Genomic DNA, 22981 nt, shown 5'->3' with positions numbered 1-22981 from the left:
CTAACTCAACTACATTTCTCTGTAGCATGGTGGCGGCGTCAGTGTTTTCTCAATCTAATAGCTTTTCAGAAGCTTAGCTCTTTTATTGACCAAGTAGTGTGGTTGTGACACACAAGCTACATTTTCCCAAGCATTTCTGAGGCCCAAGCACAGTGAAGCTTTCTGCTGCTGTCTGAAATAAAACTGCTAAAGATCAGTGAGTGACGCCACAGCCGATAGAAGCACATCTGTAGAATGGTGACATCATGTACCAATCCTTGAGCTCATGCCTACAGCGTCTCTGCTGCAGGGGAATACAGACATGCAAGCTTAACCTTTCTTGATGGAACTGCAATGGGTGTGGATGGAGAGGAATTGATCCAGAGGGCGTTGGAATCTTTCTTCTTTTGCCGCCGTGGTTTGAGTTGAGTGATTGAATTTTGAGCTAACTTAGAGTTTATCCTATCTGTTTGACTGAGAGTTTAATTGATCACTGACATAGCACTGACTTGGAATGAAGATCATTCAATGTAAAAAAAAAAGAGTGTGTTTGAGTTTTATAGTTGCTCTCTGACCTTGTGGTTTGCTTATATGTGTGATCGTCTGACTGATCACGTTTGCTACTGACTTCTTTTTAGTGATATTGCTACAAACCAAATTTCAGTTATTCACTTTCTAGAGCAATGTCATTTATTATCCATAGGTATGATGGCCAAAATTATGAAGATAAGATCCACTTTTTACCAATGCATGAATAAAACTTGCAGAAACGATAAAATGGGCCACATCATCAAAAGACAATGCTTAACAGCAGCAGCTAAAAAAAAGCTTGGTGTGAAAAGGCTGAGGAGAAACTACCAGAATAAATATTCCATATAAAACATAAGAATAATACAGGAATATGAAGCAATTTGTGAATTCATAGCATACAAATGGGTTCCCACTGGAGCACTGATTAAATATTCAATTCCGTCTTTCTTTCTGGTTTATTGATGTTATTTTTCAGCGTGGAAATGTTGTGAAGGGAAAAAATATTCTGATTTCCAGTGCAGTCGGGTTTTCTGTGCATCAAAACATGTAAAAACCTTGATAAAAGTACAGACATTCTGTTAAAAAAAGAAAAAATGTTGTGCTGCATTCCTGTAATGAAACCAATTTGTAAAATCCATTTATATGTTTGACTATCCCAAAACGTACACACTTTAATTCTTCGATATTCAAGGAACTTTAAACAGGATGTCTACCATTTCTTCTCTAGCTTAGCGTATAAAGAAAGCATTCTCACTTCCATGGTTAGGATATCACCTCCCACTGGAAGCTTCCATGTCAGAAATGCACACATTCACAGCCCTGCTGGGGGGTTTTCGAGGAAATTCTCTACCAAATGGCCACATTAATGTGCACAAACAGGGCGCAGCTGTCATCATTTTACAGCAGCAGTCCTGGGAAATATACATGCAGACCTCCAGCAGATCTGTTGCTGCTTCAGACTCACACGCATGAAAACAAGAGCCTGAAGACACAAAAAGGCACATTGATAATGAGACAGATAGAGGGGTTGGGCGTTGGGCTGCTTGCCAAAACGGGGTCTAAACTGTCCCAGCGGTACGGAAAGAACAGGGCCTTTCAGGAGTTCTAGTTACAACATGAGCCGGCATTCCTCACATAGCACACCCACCATGCTATCCTACTCGCTCTCTGTCTCTCTATGTATCGACAAAACTGTCAACTCCCTTTTCTCCCCTCTGCTTTCAATCCCCTCCCTGCTTGCCTCGTCGCACAAAAGTAGTAGGGGGCTCCTTCTGACAACGGGATCAATTAAATTACCAGCATGTTGACTCGAATGTGTGCGTTTGTGTGCATATGCTACGCCCCCATCCCTCACCCCTACAGCTGGTGTAAAGAGATGTGTAGTAAATCTCAAGCGTTGTGCTTTCTTGCAGAGACAGAGAAATTACAGGCTTTGCTCCCCGCTGAAAGCTGATGGCCACGGAAGCAAAAATTAATGCATGCTAAGAGCTGAAGAGTTGTCAGTGTGGAATCCCTCTATTGTTTTCAATGGGTACGACAAATAAAGCGTAGAAACCGTGTGATGCTGTGTTTTGATAACCTTATCAGATCCATAAGCAATGCTCTGAACTACTGTTGTTATGCTCCTGCTGTACCTTCCTCATAACAGCTGAAGCATCCTGGACAGAAGAAAGGGATCTCAGTGCTTTGATGTGGAGAACGAGGTTCACTGAGGAGCAGAGGAACGCTCAGAAGACCAGGGAAAGAGAGAGAGGAGGAGAGGACAGGGAGAGGAAAAGATGAATCTATACCTCCATTCAGGTGAGATGAAGGGAATGTTTTTTTAGTGTGTGTCAGGCGCATAAACAAGAAAACAAGCAAAGGACTTTTTAAAACACTCGCTGCGAGATCAGACAAGTGTGCAAATAGCTCTGAGCCTCTTTAGAGGAAGAACACAGGGATGGGAGAAAGCCTGGATAATGGAAATGGGAAAAAAAAAGAAAAGATGACAAAAAAGCTAGCTTGCTTGTGTTTGTCTCCTGCAACAAGACTGCAGCCGGCAGAGGCTTGCATCGCTTTGGTTTGCATGGCTGTAGAATTAATTTCAAGACGTCTTTGATCATGATCCACGCATGTAAACAATTTGACAGAAAATGCATAAAAATAAGGAGACAAATTGGACACACTATATATTTTCACATGTTGGCAAGGGATAGCTAACTGTGTGAAATTCAAGGATTCTGAACCTCAGAAATGTCTTAATTCTGGGATCAAACAACACAATATCAGCACCATAATGTCAAAACAAAAGCTGGTCATTGGGAACAAAAATGGAAACAATGGCTTATATCATCACATGCAGTTCTACAGACACAGCTCATCTGGGACGCCATACAGCTGTGAGACTGAAAAGGATCACTTAAAGGTGCTAAAGAAATGAGGGGAGCTGCAACTTCATCACCACAAACAACACCTTTAACTGTACTCTCCATTTGGCCAGCTGTCAATAACACTGGTTAGTGCAACTTTAAATATGAAATATTGGTTGTGACTTAGCTTGATAAAATCTGTGAAGTTTACCATTAAGTCTTGTTTAGTGTATGTTGAATGTTGTTTGGTCCGAAACACCTCTCATATTGTACTGAAAGTAAATCTAGTCAACTTTTGTTGAGTGTAGTTTTCTGACATTTGCCTGTCTCTTTTACTCTCTGAGCACACATGAGATGCTCAGTCTTACAGCATCTTTTTGCTGCATTTCGTTGCAACATGTCACCTTGGAAATGAAAGCCATTCTAGACCATGCAAGCAAGAAGATTGACTTCTCTTTTCCAATGCTTTAGAAAAACAGAAACACCCGATAGAAATAACAGGTTATTTGCAGGCTAGGCTCTTACAGAAGTTTTCCCTCTATATCTGGGAAATACTCCCTGGAGTTAAGCTTCAGGGAATTTGAACCCACTTCCACCCACACCAGCATCTCATTAACAAAAGCAGAAAAGGACATTTGATTCAGGAGTTGTGGGTTGCGACGAGCCCCCACACCGCGATGAGCAGAAGGTAGCCAGCATACAAACAGCGCAGCCACAGTGGCCTGAGGCGAGACCAAAATACAGGGGAGTGAGAAAAGGGGGTAATTTAAGGTCATCATCTGTCTCTGCCGATAAACGGCTTGTGGTCAGGTAAGGACCTCATCAAGGGAAACACTTATCTGAGGAACACATCCATCTAACTGCACTGATTACTGAGAGGGTAAACACAGTCCCTGAAACCAAACCACCGAGGCAGAGCTGTGTCTTGGCTTCACTACAGCTGTCCCACAGAATTCCTAATAAGGCTCCAAAAACATGATTAAGTTTGCACTTGTTTCTGCATGCAACACACTGCTGTTGTTTATTACAACCAGGTCTATAGTAACACACTGAATATGGCTTATAAATGGCTTAAAATGTAGTGAAATAGACAGAGGCACAGCTTGATAATCCATAACGGTGTCTGGAACCTTAAGTCCAGATGAAATAACATTTCCAGAGTATTTAGCTTCTGTATCAAGGCGCAGCTCCAGGTGAAACAGGACAGGCAGGCGGTACATAATGTGAGGAGGAATTTAATCTGAACTTAGTGATCGTGTCATAACAAACATGGAGAATTACAGTGATTCAGAGTTGGATGTTAGCCACCATTCAATAATAGAGGACTACTTGTCCTTTCAACACCTTCATCACCCGTGTTACCAGAGCAGGCGGATCCCACGGAACAAGGTTTGTGGTGATTAATACCTGAAGACACAATTACACACCAATGCTGTTGCTAGCTCGCTAACAAATGAGTCTTAGCTCTGTGCCACTGAAAGTTAAAGATTGATTGATGGGTGGATGGCTTGACATTATTGGTTGAAATTGGCTGGTTCAAGCTTCATCTTGACTTTAAATTAAATGTAAAATGCAGTTAACAGGGTCTCCAGCTTGGCTTCCGCTGTGCCAGAATCCTTGGCAGGTGATGAGGTGGTCACTAAATCCCCGTAGGAGTGTGACTGTTGGTGTGAGCAGTGTAAAACATTAAACTGGGATGTTAAGTCTCACCATGTGGGAGTTATCATCCAGCCCTGTCGTGAGGAAGACAGCAGAGAGAGATTGCCCATGTCTGCTTGAACTCCTTCCTTCAAAAATAACTCTAGCAAAGAGGTGAGACTTTTAGCAAACAATGTGATATCACGCCATTTCCAAACCAAAAACACAAACCTGACAAACCCAGCCTAGCTCCTGTTAAAGATGGTGAGTAGATGTTTTAAAAGCAGAGAAGTATTGAGTAAATGGAAAGATAGCAGGAAAGATTTAACTTGTTAAAGGCCTCAGCATAATTCCCACAATGGTCTATTGGCTTCAAATGATTTGTCAATTCTGTGTATTTAAAAACAAAACGAAGCACAAATCAGGGTCATTTAAAGCAACACTGTGTTTCAAAGAGCACTACAGCAATAGACAGTTCACAGTAGTTGCAGCAGAATCAGAGATATTGTATATCTTATTCCACTGATTCTTGTCTCTTCTTGTCCTGCCTATACAGAGTGCAATTCGACCACTGACAGCTCAGTCAAAAGAGAAAAAACGTCAACCAGCTATCCAACTGACATCAAAACTTTTAAGCACCATGTAATCATAGCAGGTATCTGGGCTGCAACTGTGTTGAAAAATCATGGGAGTAGTTGTCCATGGCTGCTGCCTGTACTCTATAAAAACTCCATAAAACTCAATAAACTCTATAAAAAGTAAAGATCTTTCTAATATTTCAAAGTTCTTTGGTTTCTTGGTGAAGTCATGTTTAACCTGCCACGAAATTATGTCCTCTATCCGGCTGAAGATGAATTTGGACTTCACCAAAGTGTCACTGTCAGTCAAAAACGCTTAGAAGAGACATCTGATTGTCAAGCGTAATCAGCTGTAATCCTGCAAAGTTCTAGACCCACAGCCTGATATGCGACGAATGTTAATGCCGCTGGGTGAAAGGAGGCCCGTACAACCGCCTGCAAAGACAAACAAGCCCTAAAGCAACATCAGCACCAGTCTTTAAATAGGTGAGTGAGCAGCAGCCAAATGAGGGTTCCTGCCAGAGTGCTACCTGCAACTGAACACCTTTTCTTTTAGCTCCAATTGTGCAGGGACACTATGAATATGTGATGCACATAGACTGAATGGAAATAGAACTGGTTTGCCTGCTTGTATGCATGTGTGTATTTATGACAATGTGTTCAGCTAAACCGATGAAAACGTAGCGTGGGCTGTGTGCATGTACTGTTAAGTTTTGAACACTACAGAAGCAAGAAAGGCCAGTATAAAGAGTGCACACCACATACCCGAGGGCATACACATACATCAAATTCGCCAAGTGACACACTTTGGCTTCATCAATTCTTCATCAACTGCTCCATCGCTGCATCGTTTGCAATACAAATAAACGCTGGAACTGGGTCTTGAGAAAAGCCCTTAACATCAAAACAGCTCCGGGCCGTATTATCCAGTAAATTTGCTCCATTGTTAAAAATGTAGAGAGTAATCTCCCATGGTGCTGCTGGCAACTAGGTCAGACACATTTAATATTCGCTGACAATGAGCCAGTGTGGAAATGAAACAGATGATCTGTAGTGTTATGTTGCATCTCGTATTATTATTATTAGTTCGTGCACGTGAGCCCGCGTTGCTAGTACATTTGTATACTTCGTCCTAAACAACAGGAGATTAGAACAGGCATAAACACACCTGCAGGTTTCATATTGCATAACATGTCTCAACCCTGCACCTTAGGGAGAAAACACTTTACATACCATTCAAATCATCTGTTTACTCTACTTACCCAACTCGATGCAGAGCTCCTCCTTCATTGCCATGCACTCTTCCTACAACTAGTAGACAGGAGGCTCTGGATGAGACCACTTTACTACCTCAATACACTGGTGTTGAAGGAAAATGAATTTGTTGGTTATTATTAATATTATTATATAAGTAGGGGTGGGCTTTATGAAGGCATATACTGTACCATAGTGGAATAAACATTTGCAAGCCATCATTGTGGCAAAATTAGAATTATTTTTGCATATTGTAAGGTCCATATTCTGTGTTAGAGCATTTTATCCTGCATGCCAACTCATAACTGATCAAAACCTGCCTGTGTGTACTGTCCGTAGTGTGCTGTACTAAATCATAAATTATATCCAGCTGAATCTGAGTGAAACCTGAGTGTGTGGCTGACTGGACACAGCACACCTACTATTGAATCTGAACAATTGAATCAAGAAATGTGTTTGGCTTTCTGCTTGGGAGGATGAAAAAAAAACTTTTCCTATAATGGCCAACTATGCAAAGTTCTTTCAAATGTTCTGCAAATGACCTTGACAGCTACACAACTCTGTGGAGCCACAGAGGTGCACTCTGAGTTACAGGAGGAGTACTACTACTCCATCTAAACGTATATCTTCACTTGGATGCCATTACAGGCTCTCATGAGACCAACTGAGAACATTTCGATCCAACGCTAAGCCATTAAGTTTGTAAAGGTTAAAGACAGCCACTTTCAATTACTTTCAATAGATTATTTAATTTGTAAAATATTTATGTAAACAAGATTACGGAACAATATTTCTAGCAATAACTTTAGTCAAGTAGAGGCTGACAGATGTACTACCCAACCTGGGCCAGTGTGCCACACAGCGCTGGGGTTATTTAAAAGTATGTATATTTTCAGTTGCATTGACCCAAATTGTCAAGCGGCCCACCAGGAAAACTCCTGGTGCTCCAGACTATTTAAAAGTTTGTATCAAGTACAATAACTTCCAACACGAAGGCCTGCCTCAGAGTATGATAACGGGCTAAATATCACTAATGACTATAACTACTGTCAGTGGCACCAGTGCTTCCAGCTCGGCCCTGTGCTCCATTAAACAAGACATCGCAGTGTATGAGTAGACTACAGTATCCCGAGTCTACCAGTGGAACAACAATGTGCCACAGGCTTCAAAACATAAGAACCACCACGGAAGTATGTTAAATAATGTTTAAATGAACAGGCAGACATTTTGGCACACCATGTCCAGTTCTTTTAAAACACATGCACATAATATGCAATTCAATTTCTGAATGAAATGAAATGAATGTCATTTCTGTTTTACATATAATTAGATGCAACTTACGAAGTTCTTTACAGTAAACTTCCAAGAAAATCAGAGCGTATTGGGTTAAAACATTTTTTTACTTGATGAGGATACTGCCTCAACAACAAGTATTTATCCACCAAAATACACTATGAGATCACACTTGCACATGTTTACAAGGAGAAACACAACTCTACTCAAATGTTTTGTAAGAGTACAAGAATCCAGGATTATCCTCAACTAACTACGAAAACACGCAGAGACATGAGACAAAGAAACAACAAATACTCCATGTCCATCTATTTTAGTCTAATGAGATGTTCCCTTCCCTTTTCTTCTCTTTGCCGTGTCTTTAGTAGCAAGACAGTTGAGGAATGAAAGAAACCAATCCCTTCCCCAGAACCACCATGGCTATTACTGATGAGGACTATAATGAGAGGAAATATGACACAGGTTCATGTAGAGTTCACCTGCCTAGAAGTGGAAAACTTTTGTGTACTTGTTGCCCATCTTGTGCTGGCTCATCACCGCCAACCCTTTGACACTGTGGAGTTGTCTATGGTGTCTGTTATGTGCAGCACTTTACCACTGTCAGTTTATGACCATACCAATATCATTTTTCACAAAGCTAAGACTCACTCCATCTCACTAACAATAGTGGTTTCCCTGCAGAGTGACCCACAATCTCTAAAATGAAGTCATGTTCATGTTGGGCTTGACATGGAGCCATGGTGAACTAGAATGTGAAGACTTATGACCCGGTTTGAGTCAAGTCCTGAGGGTACTACTAACTCTACGCTCATTACCATTTCAGAATAGTGAGGCTTCTATAGCAAAGCTTTGAGGCCATATCTGATTATGCAGGAAAAAAACAAACAAACAACAACATCAATTTCACAAAAGTACTTTGCTCAGTGAGCCCCTAACTTATTGGACCTATGCCAGTATGAGGTCATACACTCCCACATGGATGGAAAAGTCATTACAATTCTCATTTAGCCTAAGAGGCAAAGATCAATACACTCTTGTCCCTACATAACGTGGAACTTGTGTGAGTAAGTATATGGTTGTAATAGCTTGACTAACCACAACCTTTTCGACCCAACACAAAACCGCACAGAATGATGGAATTTCCCTAGCATCTCTCAGATTAGGGCTTGTAATTGAAAAATAATTCAACTTTTTTTGGTACATGCCAAAATGTGTCCATAGCACCATACAGAGCATGGTATTTTAAACCGCCCAACTGAGCTGCAACAATTTAGCAGATCAATTCGTTGATCAAGAAATATCTTATCGGCAAATAACGATCAAGCAAACTGAGGTCCATGTACAAAGGAATGCCCCTTTAAGTACAACCTGAGCTACATCGGGAAGCCGAGACGACCTAAAAAAGTTTGCACTGAAAACCTGAATATATCAATGACGCAATATCCAATTCCACTTGTTCCTCTCGTGTCACAAGTTTGTATAACACAGACACACACATCCGTTAGCCTAAACATCCTCCAAGAAACTGTGATCCAGACGCTTCTCATTACAATGAATAGTATCTTACTCTGAGGCACAGTAGCTTATCAGACAACTGGGAGATATGAGCAGCTACCGCTGACAGCGATTTCTAATTGCTTCCAATTCGGGGAAGAGACGAGAGGAATCGGGGATGAAATTAAGGAATAGAAAGAGAAAAAAAAAAACGAAAGAGTGCGATAACATAGAAGATCAAAGCCGCAACAGCAACCTCCTCTGCTGATTCTCATTACTGCTAGCGGATACTGATACAGTCTAATTCCCATTTGGGAGCCACACTCCTACCCATACCCATACAGTACACTCATGCATGTAAATACACACAAAACAAGGCCTCCTTGTCAGACAATGATATTATCTTTACCTGTACAAGGACAAAAACAATTCCATGAACTCACAATACTCCAACAACAGATATGTTTTTATGTTGTTGGTGGTGTTTTTTTTTTTTGTTTTTTTTTAACCTTATCAAAGATTCAGATCCAAACATATGAATACAGTGACAGAGTTGCAGGGCGTGTAGAGGCAGAGCAGAAACCTGTGACACCATGCCTCATACTCTGACTGCCACATTTATACATCTGCATGAATGATGTTGTTTTTTAGTAACAGGAGAAAAGAGCGCAGCTCAACGAGGATGAGAGCTAGACTCAACAAGGTGCAGCCTGGAGCGAGTAATAAAAAGCTAGTTATGCTAGATAAATGATGCTGTCTACTGCAGCCACACACACACACACACACGCACAAACACTTAATTCCTTTGGTAAATTCCTCAGCAATCCTAGACAGGCTACCCCATCTGTCAGGGGAGGAAAGGGGTCAGGATTAATGTGTGTGTGTGTGTGTGTGTGTGTGTGTGTGTGTGTGTGTGTGTGTGTGTGTGTGTGTGTGTGTGTGTGTGTGTGTGTCTATGTGTGTGTGTGTGTGTGTGTGTGTGTGTGTGTGTGTGTGTGTGTGTATCTGATATAGTGCAAGAGTAGGTGAACTCCAAAGCCGTTCACACACTACTTGGCTGCTACCCAACTATTTGGCTAATAAAGTAGAAGACTGATTAGCCCAGTTAGCAGGTTAGCTAATGGGTTAATTGCAACACCCTGCTGCTCCTGACTGAAAACACCACACGTGAGGTGAGACAAAAGTTGAAGAGTTCAAAGAAAATCAGCTATTCATGTGTCTTGGCATCTGCCGTATAGACTTTATGCATAGAGACAACACACATGCTTTAATTCACGCAAGCACACACACGTATACACAAATACACCTCCTCTTAAGGTCTAACAGACTTCTAATCTGACACTCGGCCAGATGGGTCATCCCTAATTCGAGGTACAGGGATGAAGGAAGTCGAGAGGCTAGCTAAAGGATGAGGATTGGGGTGGAGGTGGAGGTGGAGGTGGAGGTGGCTGTTGTTTAAGACAAGGCAGTTAATCCAGAAAAGGAAAAAACTGAACGTAACATCTAAATAGTGAGATGAGGAGATTGATGTCAATTTCATTTCTGTGTGTTAAGTGCAGAGGGAATGAAAAATTGGACATATCGCTCCTAAAATAAAAATGCTTTTATACTTCTGTTTATGAATGGATTAAACAAACAAGGTACAACTTGTTAAGTGAGCTGTAGAGGTGAGAGTTAACAGTACAGGGATATCTCTGTGAAACAAAGCTGTGAGCAGACATTGCTTACAATGAACAAGCCAAAGTTTGCTCAAGAAACTTAGAAAGTATAACTTAATATAGAGTGGCCATTAATTATTAATCAATAAGAAAATATCACCAGTGCCAACACCATTGTCAACTTCTGTATTTGAAGTATGAACAGAATTCTTGAGTAAGTTCCAAATGGGAACCCCCAATTTACAGCAATGAGTTTCACTGGTGTTGAAGCTTATGTGAGGACATCAGAGTGCTTTTCTTTCAGGGGGAAACAATCTCCCTCATAACAATGATCAAAATACATCTCAGTGGAGTTCAATGCCATGGCACCAATGCATCACTCTTTCCTAACCAGAACCCTAACACTCAGGTAATCGATTAGTCTGCCTGTGGAGAAATTAATTTGCAGCTCTTAAATCAACTCGTTAATTGCTAGTTTTTCAAGCATAAATCTAAATCATTCTTTGCTTCCAGCATCTCATATGGGTGGCATTACTACTTTTCTCTGTTTCATGTCATTCTCAATTGAATGGCTTTGGACTTTTTAAATTGCTAGTCAGCCAAAACAAGACATGTGAATGCTTGTTGTTCGGTCCATCACTTTGCTCTCCAGAGGATGAATGCTATTGACTTGGTGATCCCCTGACTTTTCTTTTCATGCCATCATCAGCACTTTGTTCAATAATTTGGCTTATGACCAAATATCTGCAAAACTAAGAAGAATTACTTGGGAAATAATGGCTAAGCTAAAAAAAAGAAGTAAAACCAGACTGTATTAGTACTACACCTTACATATTATTTTTCCAAATTTTCCAAATCTGTTTAATTCAGTTGATCTGAGAGCTTGCAGTGGTTGATCATAATGAGTGTTCAATACCTAACACATCATGATGACAGATTATTCCCAAGCATCCACCTAGGACTCAGATGATAATATCGTAGCAGTGATCTGATTATGATGAGCTAATCACAACTACTTTCTGAGTCAGCCTGCAGACTTAGGCATGGCTTACTGCTGTCACCTGTGTGATTTGTGAAAAAGTGCCCAAGACTGGTGAAGGTCTGAATCGTCTTTATATTATGTGAGGATCAAATGGCGGATACAATAGATGTTCAAATTTGATCTTTTGCCTTTGTGTCTCGGCTGTTTGTCCATCTGTCCATTGAGAATTGCCTAAAGGCCGTGTACCTAACCAAGACAGAAGAGAAGGTAGGGCTGTGGGCTAAGATGAAAGCAAGCATGTGCTGCAACAAAAGACATTGTAATCATGAAGGCCTTTGAAGAACCTCTAGTCTCTAATGGTCCCCATTTAGGGAGGAGCAAACAGCACCCACTTCAGTCCATCTGAGTCAAGAGTATGCGAGAGGGGTAAACTTTGGGTGACATGACTTTACAAGTCAAGCTGTCACTCTGAATGCAACACAAAGTGAGTAGCTGGACAGAGGCTGCAGCCTTCTGTGTAACCACTATATCTATCTACAATGAGTCCACATGATTTGTCAGCTTGCAACAGCTAAGCAAAAAAAAGGGAGGCTGTGGTAAGTCCACTTAAATTGACTGAGCACCCAACCTGATGTCAGCAGATGGCTGATTGGAAAAGAAACCTCCCATCTCAGCTCCCTGTCCATCAGCCAACCTCGCTGCCACTGCTAATCCCCTCGGGACACCACAAGACTCCTGTGCCACTTCACAGCCAGCTTTACCACCAGGTCCCTTCACCCAGCCTTCACAGGAGCTACTGCTGCGATAACACCAACAACGGTGTTTAAAGGCTGATGCTGGTTTATAGCAAATTCTAGTATTTTGTGTTGATATTTTGGCGTTTCACCATTTTGATCGCCGCGTGTTTCTCCAAAGCAGCATTTATGACAAGAAAAACACAGAGATTCTCCACTCAAACTGGAGGTTTCCACTAGAGGTGGAACTGAGGACACAGAGGTGGAGATGTGATGCACAGTTATTCATCTTAGCAGTGTGTAAAACAGAGAAAATCAGCAAATGCTCACACAGGAACACCTGGGTGGGTCATCATTTATAGTTATCCCACTCCTAGTGTGTCACTTTTGTATTATGTAGCTGTCACACTCCAGAGCAACCTACAACATGAGCACACACACAGACTGAGTCTCTTTCTGCTAAGTACATGCCATACATCCACCCACATCAGCTGATCAGACGCACCCTCCACTAGTACTTTGTGATTTTGTCTGTCCACTACATGCTTGGTCACTCCCTGACCCCTGAGTCACCTCAGCCCCGCCCCAAACGTCCTCCAGTTACAGAGTTCAGTCCATACGCAGGTGCCTCCCTCCTCCGTCTGCACCCAGCCCCTGCCCCAGGCTTAGCCTGGAGCCATGGGAATGTCTAGCACGTCAGCCTGACACCACCGCAACAGCTTAGAAAGCACCTGACGTCTTCAGTGGCTTTGCACTTACGGATATGTTGTGTTTGTTATTGCAATATCATTTAAGCTCACAAGGACGTCACAAACGGCTTGAATCATAATCATGAGAAATCTCAGTATCTGTGTCATGTTTGTTTTCATATAAATCCTCCATAGCTAGCACTAGAGACTGTAAGGTTCCTTCTAGAAACAAACAACAGTCTCAATATTTAGTTTTTATAGGTTTTTACAAGTTTTTATAGTCTTACAAGTAGTTGGCCAAAAATGTCACATTTGTACTGAGGGTGGCACATCAGGAAGAGCCCTGGGACCATTCAAATTAAAAGGTTTTATCGCACTGGAAGCATGAAAGTATTCAGTAAATTGGTCTCATCATGGCAGGACTAAACTAGAATAAATCCAGCCCCAAGGAAACAACAACAGTATCAAAATAAGACAGGGCCCTTAGCCCAGCTGCATTGTTACCGCTTGAATCACTGAGTAAGTTGTAGCTTTGATATGATGGTATGTTATGCCATAAAGAGCTAGTGTGACTAACACTTTGATGAGAAGAAGAGCTAGAAGTCAAGCTAGCCAGGACAGACAAACTAGCTCTGACCACCGACTGCTGGACACAAATGAAAGCGACATCACAGCTACCTGTCACTTCATCAATGCTGACTGGAGATGCAGCTCAGTGTGCTCCTCAGCTCAAAATTAGCCAGTTGTGAGCGGTCAGTAGTCGTCAGGCCGTTGTTACCATGTACCAACGCAAGAATTCCTTTTGCATTAGTAAAGAGTGATTCAATTCATTTTTTAAGTGTGGTTTTACTTAAATGAAGCAATTCAAGAGTCAGAGTTCAAATAAGTAAGTAAGCAAAACACATAATTTGGTTGTAGTACATTGCACAACCCTATTTCTGGGGTGGCTGGTTTTTAAAACCTTTTTGAAACAGGTCACTACTAACCAATCAATCAGCCCTTATTGACAGGGCCGCTGTGTAAATGGGAGACAGAGGAGGTCATCTGTTGAGGCCTCACTGCCAGCCGCAGCATCTGCTGTGCTGCTGCCAGACGCTGCAGGCTCTGACTGGACTGACAAATGACTAAACCACTGACAGTGTCCTGCAAGGTGCTCGAGGATCAGCGGTGTTGAAAACAGTGTGTGCATGCATGTGGGAGTGACTACGATTGACACAGGAAGACACATTAAATATCTTTGCTCTCGGTGTGCAGGTGCTAAACGATGAGCCATAAACACATAAAATATATAACTACACTTTTCTCAGTCGATATGTGGCCAGCTGCTGTGTTTCCTTATAAGGTCCAAGGTAGATTCTTGTAAACTTAGCTACTGGTTGAGACAAACCAGCCCCTCCTCACTCTGCTCACGGTATCTGCAGGCAGTGAATCACACCAACGGAAGGAGGACAGGATGAATGACTGATGCTGACTGATGTCTGTGTTTTTCATTCTGTCTAAACTTCACTCAGCATTGTGATGTCAGGACTGTTATTTATTTTAATGACATTTCAGATTTGTTTCCAGTGAGATATCATTAGGTTTATTATTTAGTGATGGAAAAGGACTGATTAAAGAATCTATAAAGAACCAAAGCAATAAGAAGTATCAATAAGAGTAAGTAAGTGTTCACACTTACACAAAAACATGAGGTTCTTTCAGCTCCATTTTAACTGCTACGCTACATCAACTTCAAACTTCAACTGTTCCAGTATTTAAACTATTTCTAATGTTTCAGTTGGGAGATTTAAGCAGCAAGCACCCTTAGAAGTTTCTAACTTGTGTTAATTTACTTCACTTTTACTTGTTCTGCTCCTTCTTGACTTCAAATATCTATCCATTTATTCTCACCTGGGAGCTGCTCAGTACAGCTGAGCATTTGGCCACTGAGCTGCTATTCCAAAGCAGATGGACTGCCTTGCTCAAGGGCACCTTGATGACAGCTTATAAAACAGCAGAGAACATTATTCTTTCGCTTTCCCCAGCTGCATTTTCTCAGCCAGTTTGGCAGTCATTGGTTGTTCAAAACAGAAGTACACAGCAGCACAAAAACAGGCAGTATCACTTTTAATATTCTCTGCCAAGCAGCGCTCGCTGTTTATGTAGTGCGTAAAGTGTGTAACAGGCTTTTTCTTGACATCCACAGCTTTGTTCCCGGAGCTGTCACTGAGCAGCCAGCCGTACTGATGAAAGCCCGAAACAGATAACGCCACAAAGAGAGGCTTCAACTTCACAGCCTGCTTGGCCTTAACTTTCCCCAAGCATGGATAAGGGAGAACCCTGTCATTTACAACAATGCTACTGTAAAGCGAGCTCGCTTGTCGCCTGACTTCAAATCTACACAGATAAGGAACTCCAAAAGAACAAAGCCCCATACAACCCACACAGCAAGACGCGCGAGCTGCAGGGGTCTGCATTTAGGAGATTAGCTTGGGTTGTGCCACAGTTTGAATCCACTTAGTTTCAAATTGTCCCTGACCCGACTGCTGGAGGGGGCTGCGTTTTGTGGTCGACAGCTGAACCTGATCCCGCGGTTATCGCAGGGAAACCGCGCTCGGGTTAGAAGCACCGAGGACATCACCAACAGTAAGAGCTCTGGTTCTGCTATCTAGGTTCCACTTCAGAGTGGAAACAGCTACACTCCCCGGCCCAGAGCAAAGAACAAACACAAAACAGCTTAGCAAAAAACACAAAGCCATGTATCCCCTTGCCTCTACTTAGCTCCATACTCACTGGTTTTGTTGCACTTGACTTTGGAGAGAAGTTTATGCGCCTGCAGAAGATCTCCACTCTTCACTGCCAACAGCAGATCCTGTTCTTTCCCCATGATTACAGACCGAACCACAGACACACAAACTGCTCACGGTCGACAGCCAAGGTTTCTTTTGTTGTCTTTTCAATGCTCCTTCAGGCAAACAGTTTCAGCAAACATTTGTCAGCGAGTTCACAGGTAGCTGCGGAATCCCAGCCATGGAATGACGCTGTGAATAGAGGGTTTAGCAGCATCTAGAGCGCAGGAGAATCGGGTAAACTGGTCCAGGGGGTCTTTTTCCTCTCGTCGCTGAAGTTTAAGTCCATTGTGTTCGACGGTGACCTTAGATCTGGAGTTACAGCAGGACTAGTAGAGGTTTAGTTGCCTGCAGAGCTGAGTGCACGTTCATAGTCTTTTTCTGTCACACTGGAGGCAGCAGCAACTCAACCTGCCATTACACTGCAAAGGGAATGCTGGAAAGAAAGTGAGAGAGAGAAATCACTTTAAATGCACAGTATGCAATTTATGTCACTAAGGGTGCCTCAGTCAAAACAATGAAAACAAAAGATGTGGTTTTATGTCGTCCTGAGGTAGCATGGGATCATGGGAGTTGCTGTCATCACTGTTAAACAACCGCTGCACTGCAGATGAAGATCTATCCAACGTGACTCGGGCAGAAATGTTCACAGAAAAGGTAATGTATCAAGATTTTTGGTCACATTCGCTTCCTTACTCACTCTTTGAGATATGATTTGGGATCATGTAAGTATGTTTTTTTGACATCTTAATGTGGAAAAGTTACATATTATAGCTTTTAGTCTAAGTTTTGTCACACTACCATTACTATGACTCACCATCATATATGACTGTGTAGGGACGGGTATCAGCACTCCTTTGTTATCAATCAAAATGTCAAGCGAGGCGTTGTTTGCATAAACCTCGTCAAGCTAGCAGCTGCCAGCAGAGCGTCTTTTCCCATATCACCGAATAAAAACAACACTGTAATACACATAATGTCATCAATAAGTATTTATATTCATCATACTATATTAGTATTATTGTAACATTTTTTTAGTGTTTCTGGGGTTTTTTTAAAAATCAAAAAATATATAATGTTTTCAACGTCAACAAGTTACATAATCACGATGCAAGCTAACATCAACTTTTACAGCAGCTGAATGTCTAATGTTGTGTGCTGTGGGTTTTTTGGCAGGCAGTCTTACCTGCACACAGTAGTGACAAGTAGAGACAAAAGAAGTGATGATGTGCAGAGTGCCTGAAAAGGGTGCGTTTGATTTATTGTTCGCGTCCTTTGCCAATTTGTGGTGCTGAATCACTTTTCAAGATGTTGTTCGCACCAGGCAAGGACAGATATTAACAGCAATAATAACACTAATAATGATAATGGCATCCCTATTATGTACCGTAGTCTTTGATTGGATTAAAATTGACCTAACGTCTCAGACTGAAGGGGAGTGATTGATAACGTGACACTGTAAGTAATACAACATGGGGGCATTTGCAATTAACAGAAAACTAATTTGTTTATTTTATGTCAATCAACTAATTGCTGCAGCACTGCTTGTGCCAACTGACCCATTCAACATCAAGTGTTATGCCTTATTAGTAATCAACAGAATTGTTTTTGATGCTGTCAGAATGAGGCATGGGACTTTAACTTGACCCAACTTTAGTTTGTTTTCTCAGGTCCAGGATGTTCTGTCCCTCAGGAGCCTACAGCTAATCTCTTACTCTTCCCGTGCAGGAATAAGGTCTCCGACCATTGATAACATTCCCCCGACTTTAAGGAAGCATCTTTCCAGTCAAAGACATGTCTGGAGTTCTGCCAGCTTACGTGTTTGGAAAAAGTTCTGTATTTTTCCCTTCCAAGAAGGAAAGTGAGGCAGAGCTGACCGCTGTGTCAAAACCAATTTGCCTGAAATCTCAATTGTGAGAGACAGCGAGTAAAGAAACAACACGACAGGGAAATAAAACAACCAGGAGAAAAGTGTAAAAACAGGTCTTGTGTTTCAGCTACTGAGGTAACATCAAAAAGGCGGTTTCAGTGAGAAACAGAGCCTCCAATTAGAACAGGAGTCCATTCTGTGTGCAAAACAAAACCACAATTAGGACTCCCAATGAAGCGGAAGAGGCAATCTTGGAGGAAATAGTGTTCTGTTTGCAGCATCGACTTTATCTCTTAGTGAGTAGTTAGTATGCAAGCAATGGAGAAATTAGCCAGCGTTCAGAAGTTTTCAGATGTTAAAAGTCAGCTGGATTTGTTTAAAAGACCTCAGAAGCAGCTTTATTCTCCTTGACATCTCAACAGACGTGACGAACCCCCTCGAGTAAATATTCTGTTTCAGCAGCAGGCGTTTGTCTTTGAGCCTGACTTCGTAGTCTATGCTGTACCCTGAATACACTTTGCAAGTCAAAAACATAAGCAGGCTATCTCGTCTTCCAGCTGATTTAGGGCTGTTAGGCAGATAGTTCAGTTATACCCCCGTAATACTAGGTGATCGTGCGGCAGTGTGGCCCAGCAGCAGATGCCAATGCATGTCTCTGCACTGACACATGATCTAAAACTAGCCAGGCACCTTGCCAGGCAATAAACAACTGCACAGCCCTTTACTGACATGAGCCAGAATGTAAACAAGGAGTCCAAAATGGGCTTGTTAGCCTAAATGTCATTGGATAGAGTAGTAGTTAAATAGAGATCAGTGGCTATGGTGACTTTCTCATGAAATACTGAATGACAGGTGCCACACATGGAGAAACGCTCATATTCAGTCTCATGTTCTGTGTCAAAATATTCCCTGATTTATGATCAAGTGAAAACGATTTTATGTAGCGGCAAGTGAACGCATCTCGATTTGCTTACATTGTTCTGGCGTCTAAATAATACGATTTCAGATCGTCATATTTGGTTAAAACGCTCAATAGTGTGTTTTGGAGCACAATTTTCCTAATTAAACTCAATCATATGCTTACAATTTCAGACCAAACCCCTTTCTCGACTCAATTTATCCCCACCCTGCCTTTCAGCAAACTTGTACATCAAATATAACAAGTTCAAAGACCTTTCAGAAATCACTGCGTGTAAATTCGACACGCATCAAAAGCACAAATCTGTCACATCTCAGACGGCCCCTGAAGTTCACCTGTTATTTGTCCTCCACCGATATATACCGAGTGAAGCTAACGAGAGATGAAATAGTTGCTAAAAGTTAAGATTTTATTGAAATTGGATTCCGTTTGATGGTTTGCGTATATGCCGAATATCATTGAAAATGCCAACGTCTCGTTAAAAGTTAGCATACATGTTCTATTGTCTGCTTATAAAACAATGACAGAAATGTTAGACTTTCGCAGGATTGTCTACTCTGAAGTACTTGGAATAAGCAAAGAATTACCAGCGAAATTCAGCCGGTATCTCTCACCGAGTTTAAAGCCGGTCAGTCAGGCTCTCTTTGTGGATACAACCATTCATTTCTGTCCGCTGCCACTCGCCGTATTGATCCTCCGTACCTTTAGCCTCTCCCCGTTTGCTAACTTATCTGTCCCAACCGTCAAAGGTGTACGACTCCCGGTCATGGAAAGTCTAAAAACATATGTCTCTTCATCTATACGCGGCGTTATTTATCTAAGTTGAGGTCGTTTCAGCTAGCTTTTTGCGAACAAATAAGTTTATAGAAAGAGAAGTGTTCTCACCTGTTGTAGGCAGTACACTGTGGGTGGTAACAGACAAATTCACTGGTGAGTTACTGTGGGAAGAGTGCTGGACAGCACGAGAAAGAGGAGCCAGCGTCAAGTGTACAGCATAAACGCACCCAGCTTCCGATAGTGACTTTCAAAGTAAAGCTCTTGCCAAATATATTACCACAAATATTGTAACTTTGTATGTCAACTTTCCTGCCTTTTCACTTGTTTGGAATATGCTTTGCCCCTGAGGGTTAGTAAGTTTTGCATATGCAGGAAAATTTACCGAAACTTTCTGAAACTACTCAGTTGTTATCGTTTGTGACCCGGCCTGCCACTCGTTTATGTTTTTATTCTGAAGGCACGATTACATAACTTCTGCTATTATAGCATCTATTATCCTTCTTAACCCCGAGTAACTTAACGGAGTTTTATGGCTGTTTATTCCAGGATAAGCGAGATCCAGCAGAGTACAACACAAGTTCAATTAAAAAAAAAATCATTAATAGATTATAATGTATACAATTTAAATAATAATAAATTCAGCAAATAAGGTTGCGAATGCTGCCTCAAACAAGCCTGAATTTTTGATTGTTAGAGACTCTCCAATAACAACACACTGGGACCTTCTATTAGTTTCATTTACCTACCTGACTGAGACCAAAGTGTAAATGTTTTTGTTGCTGAATTGAATTTACCTGTCTGGCTGATCCCAATCCAAATGAAGCTTATAACTGTCTCAGGGATTATTTCTAAATTAGAACAATAGCAAACGTTGTACGGAAAATTAAATGGCCGCTTGTTTCCCCGCATGGAACCCCCTGGAGCCCCATCAAGGCCCCCTGGAGATACTGAGGAAGGCTTCGGACCAAGTGTAGTTGTGTGGTGGCGACATCTGCTGGTTGGACTGATATTGACAGTAATCGTCATCAAATTCAAGAAGATCGGTCTCTTGCTGGGTTTTTTGTATTTTCACAAATGTTTAAGCGAACAAATCTAAAATAAACTGTACACTGCGAAAAAAGAAAGAAATCAAAGCCATCCCCAAGTTTTTCCAAATTTGTCACGTGGATTGGAGAAATAATGACATGAATCAAGACATGGATTAGTTTAGGATCATTAATAAAACTCATTTCATCATCAAAACATTAGAAAAATGAGCTGAAAATCTATTTTACCTCACAAAATAAACTTTTAGTGGGGGCAGTTTTGAAGGACATGAAGTTGTTTTTGAGGCATACAGGCTCAGGTATGATGGGTGTTTTTTTACCATTCAAAAGCTCAGAATTGATTTCCTTCTTAGAATGCCAATCTCTTCGACTACTGCCGCTCAGTATTCTCTTTAGACACACTGAAACGGCAGAACATGAGCAGAAAACATTTGATTCACAAGGTCGGCTGTGAAGAGTTAAACAACAACTCGGCATGCTAAACACCAAGCATGCATGCATGGGAGTTTCAGCTCTCAGCAGGTTCATCCAAGTCTCAGCTGAGGGGCCTTACAAAGGACAGCACGCTGGCCCTCCAGGTCAGAGGGTTGGGCATGGTGCTAACAATGCCTCCAGCTCGTTTGGATATTATTTGCTTTTATGGCACAGCAATGATCATTTCCATATAATTTTTAAACTGCGTTTCCTCATTTCGTTTTTGAAAGCCCATCGAGGAACAGGCACTGCATCTGAGCACAGTCTATAAATACTCTGCCATCCAGCATCTGAATATTCAGTGAATATATCATCTTGTGTATTTGTCCCATATAAATAAACACTAGTTTACTCGCTAACAATTTGTTTGCATGCTCTGCTATTTTTGTCGCACACAATAATCAACCAAATGAGGCATCCCATGTATTCTGAATAAGAGGCATAATACTGAGCATGTGTAAATATAACCAAGGTGTACACGCTGCCAGGTCTCACACACACACACACACACACACACACACACACACGGTTTAAAGTAGCCTTCCAGCTCTCATTATTAACACCAGTGCTCCTGTCATTGTTTCTGAGTGAAATCATGGAAATATGTTCTATCTATAGAGTCATTTTTAAGACTTGTTACATTGCCCACAAATAAAGAAAACAATGCAATTAGCATACAATTATGTCTCAGTCCGTTCATCTTTCCTCACCTCGTTCCTCCTCTGGGGGCCTGTTTCCTCATCTCCGTTTGCATCCTGGGGCTCTTCCTCATCTTATTCCTCATTCTTTTTTTCATACTTGTGGTCTTGGAGTCACCCAAAAAGCCTGAAAAGAACAAAACCAAATCAAACTTTCATTCATTCTGACATAAATCACTGCGTTTTCTCAACACAACCGTGTTACCATCTGTACTAAAATATCTATAGGATCATTCCACTGTGTGGAGTTATCTTTTCTTGGTCGGGCTGCCTTTCATCTCTGCTCTCATCCTGGATCTGTTTCTCGTGTCTTTTTTCATCTCGGGGCTGTCGTTCAGTCTTCATTAGGACTGTTCTCTTATTTCACATTCTTGGATTCTTCTTCCCTTTTCTTTCATCTTCTTCATCCTTCTTCTCATCTGGGGCCCTTGAGTCACTCAAAGAAAGCCCTGAAGAGCAAGAAACACTGATAAAACCTTCATTAATACTGAGATAAATATAAGTGCTTTTTTCTAAATATTAATGTAAATGTACTATATCTTTAAGGCCGTTTTTACTCCTTTGTTACTGTACACATCAGCAAAAAATAAAATGAAAGCTATAACTATAAAACGCAGCTTCCCTCACCTCTTCCCTGATCCCAGAGCTGTCCGTCACCTCTGGGCTCATGCAGTTCTGGTCTCATTGAGGGTCCAGGTCGTGTCCAAGTTGCATGAACTTCTCCTGTAGAACAACCTCTGGGGAGCTTTCTTGGTCATGCATGTGTGGAGTGCTTTGTTTTATAGTTGTTCTTTGCCGTCTTCCGTCTCTCTCTCCATACGACCAAGCTGAAGCTTCCTGTCCTGCCACATGCGCGAGGGGTCGACAGCCCTGCCAGACGCAGAGGACGGCCCTCAGGATGAAAGAAAGGTCCATCCAGCCACCATGCCAAAATGTGGAGGTAGGACAAAAAAGTTAATTACTACCTGGGATGTTGACAGCCCTGCCAGACAAAAAAGGTTCCTGAGGTTTTGCTTGCTCAGCCAGATCTAAAGGTCAGCCTTCAGTGTTAAAGAGGGTCAATCCACTGTCTCTGCCAAAGTGAGGAAATAAAAAGGGTACTTCAGGAATCACTGATCCTGTCATGCATGAAAGTCAGTCATCAGTGGGTGAAAGGGTCACCCAAGCCATCCTGCCACACGTTCTGGTGTG

At 41.7% G+C, this 22981-nt stretch overlaps 1 protein-coding gene across 3 annotated transcripts in view; it reads right to left on the bottom strand.

Moving 5' to 3' along the window:
• The window catches only part of LOC139349865 (caskin-2-like), a 47210-nt gene extending 27445 nt beyond the window's left edge, over window positions 1–19765 (bottom strand). For 2 of the 3 annotated variants that reach the window (XM_070990900.1, XM_070990902.1), the window contains exons 1-2: window positions 19681–19765; window positions 15951–16442 (exon numbers count right to left, since the gene is read on the bottom strand). In XM_070990900.1, the coding sequence (XP_070847001.1) occupies window positions 15951–16044 (94 nt within the window). In that variant the 5' untranslated portion in view covers window positions 16045–16442; window positions 19681–19765. The other variant, XM_070990901.1, reaches the window with a different exon arrangement.
• Between the last annotated feature and the right edge of the window lie 3216 nt (window positions 19766–22981).

Source organism: Chaetodon trifascialis, chromosome 21 (genome assembly GCF_039877785.1).
Source record: "Chaetodon trifascialis isolate fChaTrf1 chromosome 21, fChaTrf1.hap1, whole genome shotgun sequence".
NCBI classification, from domain to species: domain Eukaryota; kingdom Metazoa; phylum Chordata; class Actinopteri; order Chaetodontiformes; family Chaetodontidae; genus Chaetodon; species Chaetodon trifascialis.
Note: the sequence above shows the minus strand (reverse complement) of the source record. Positions and strands in the feature narration are given on the sequence as shown.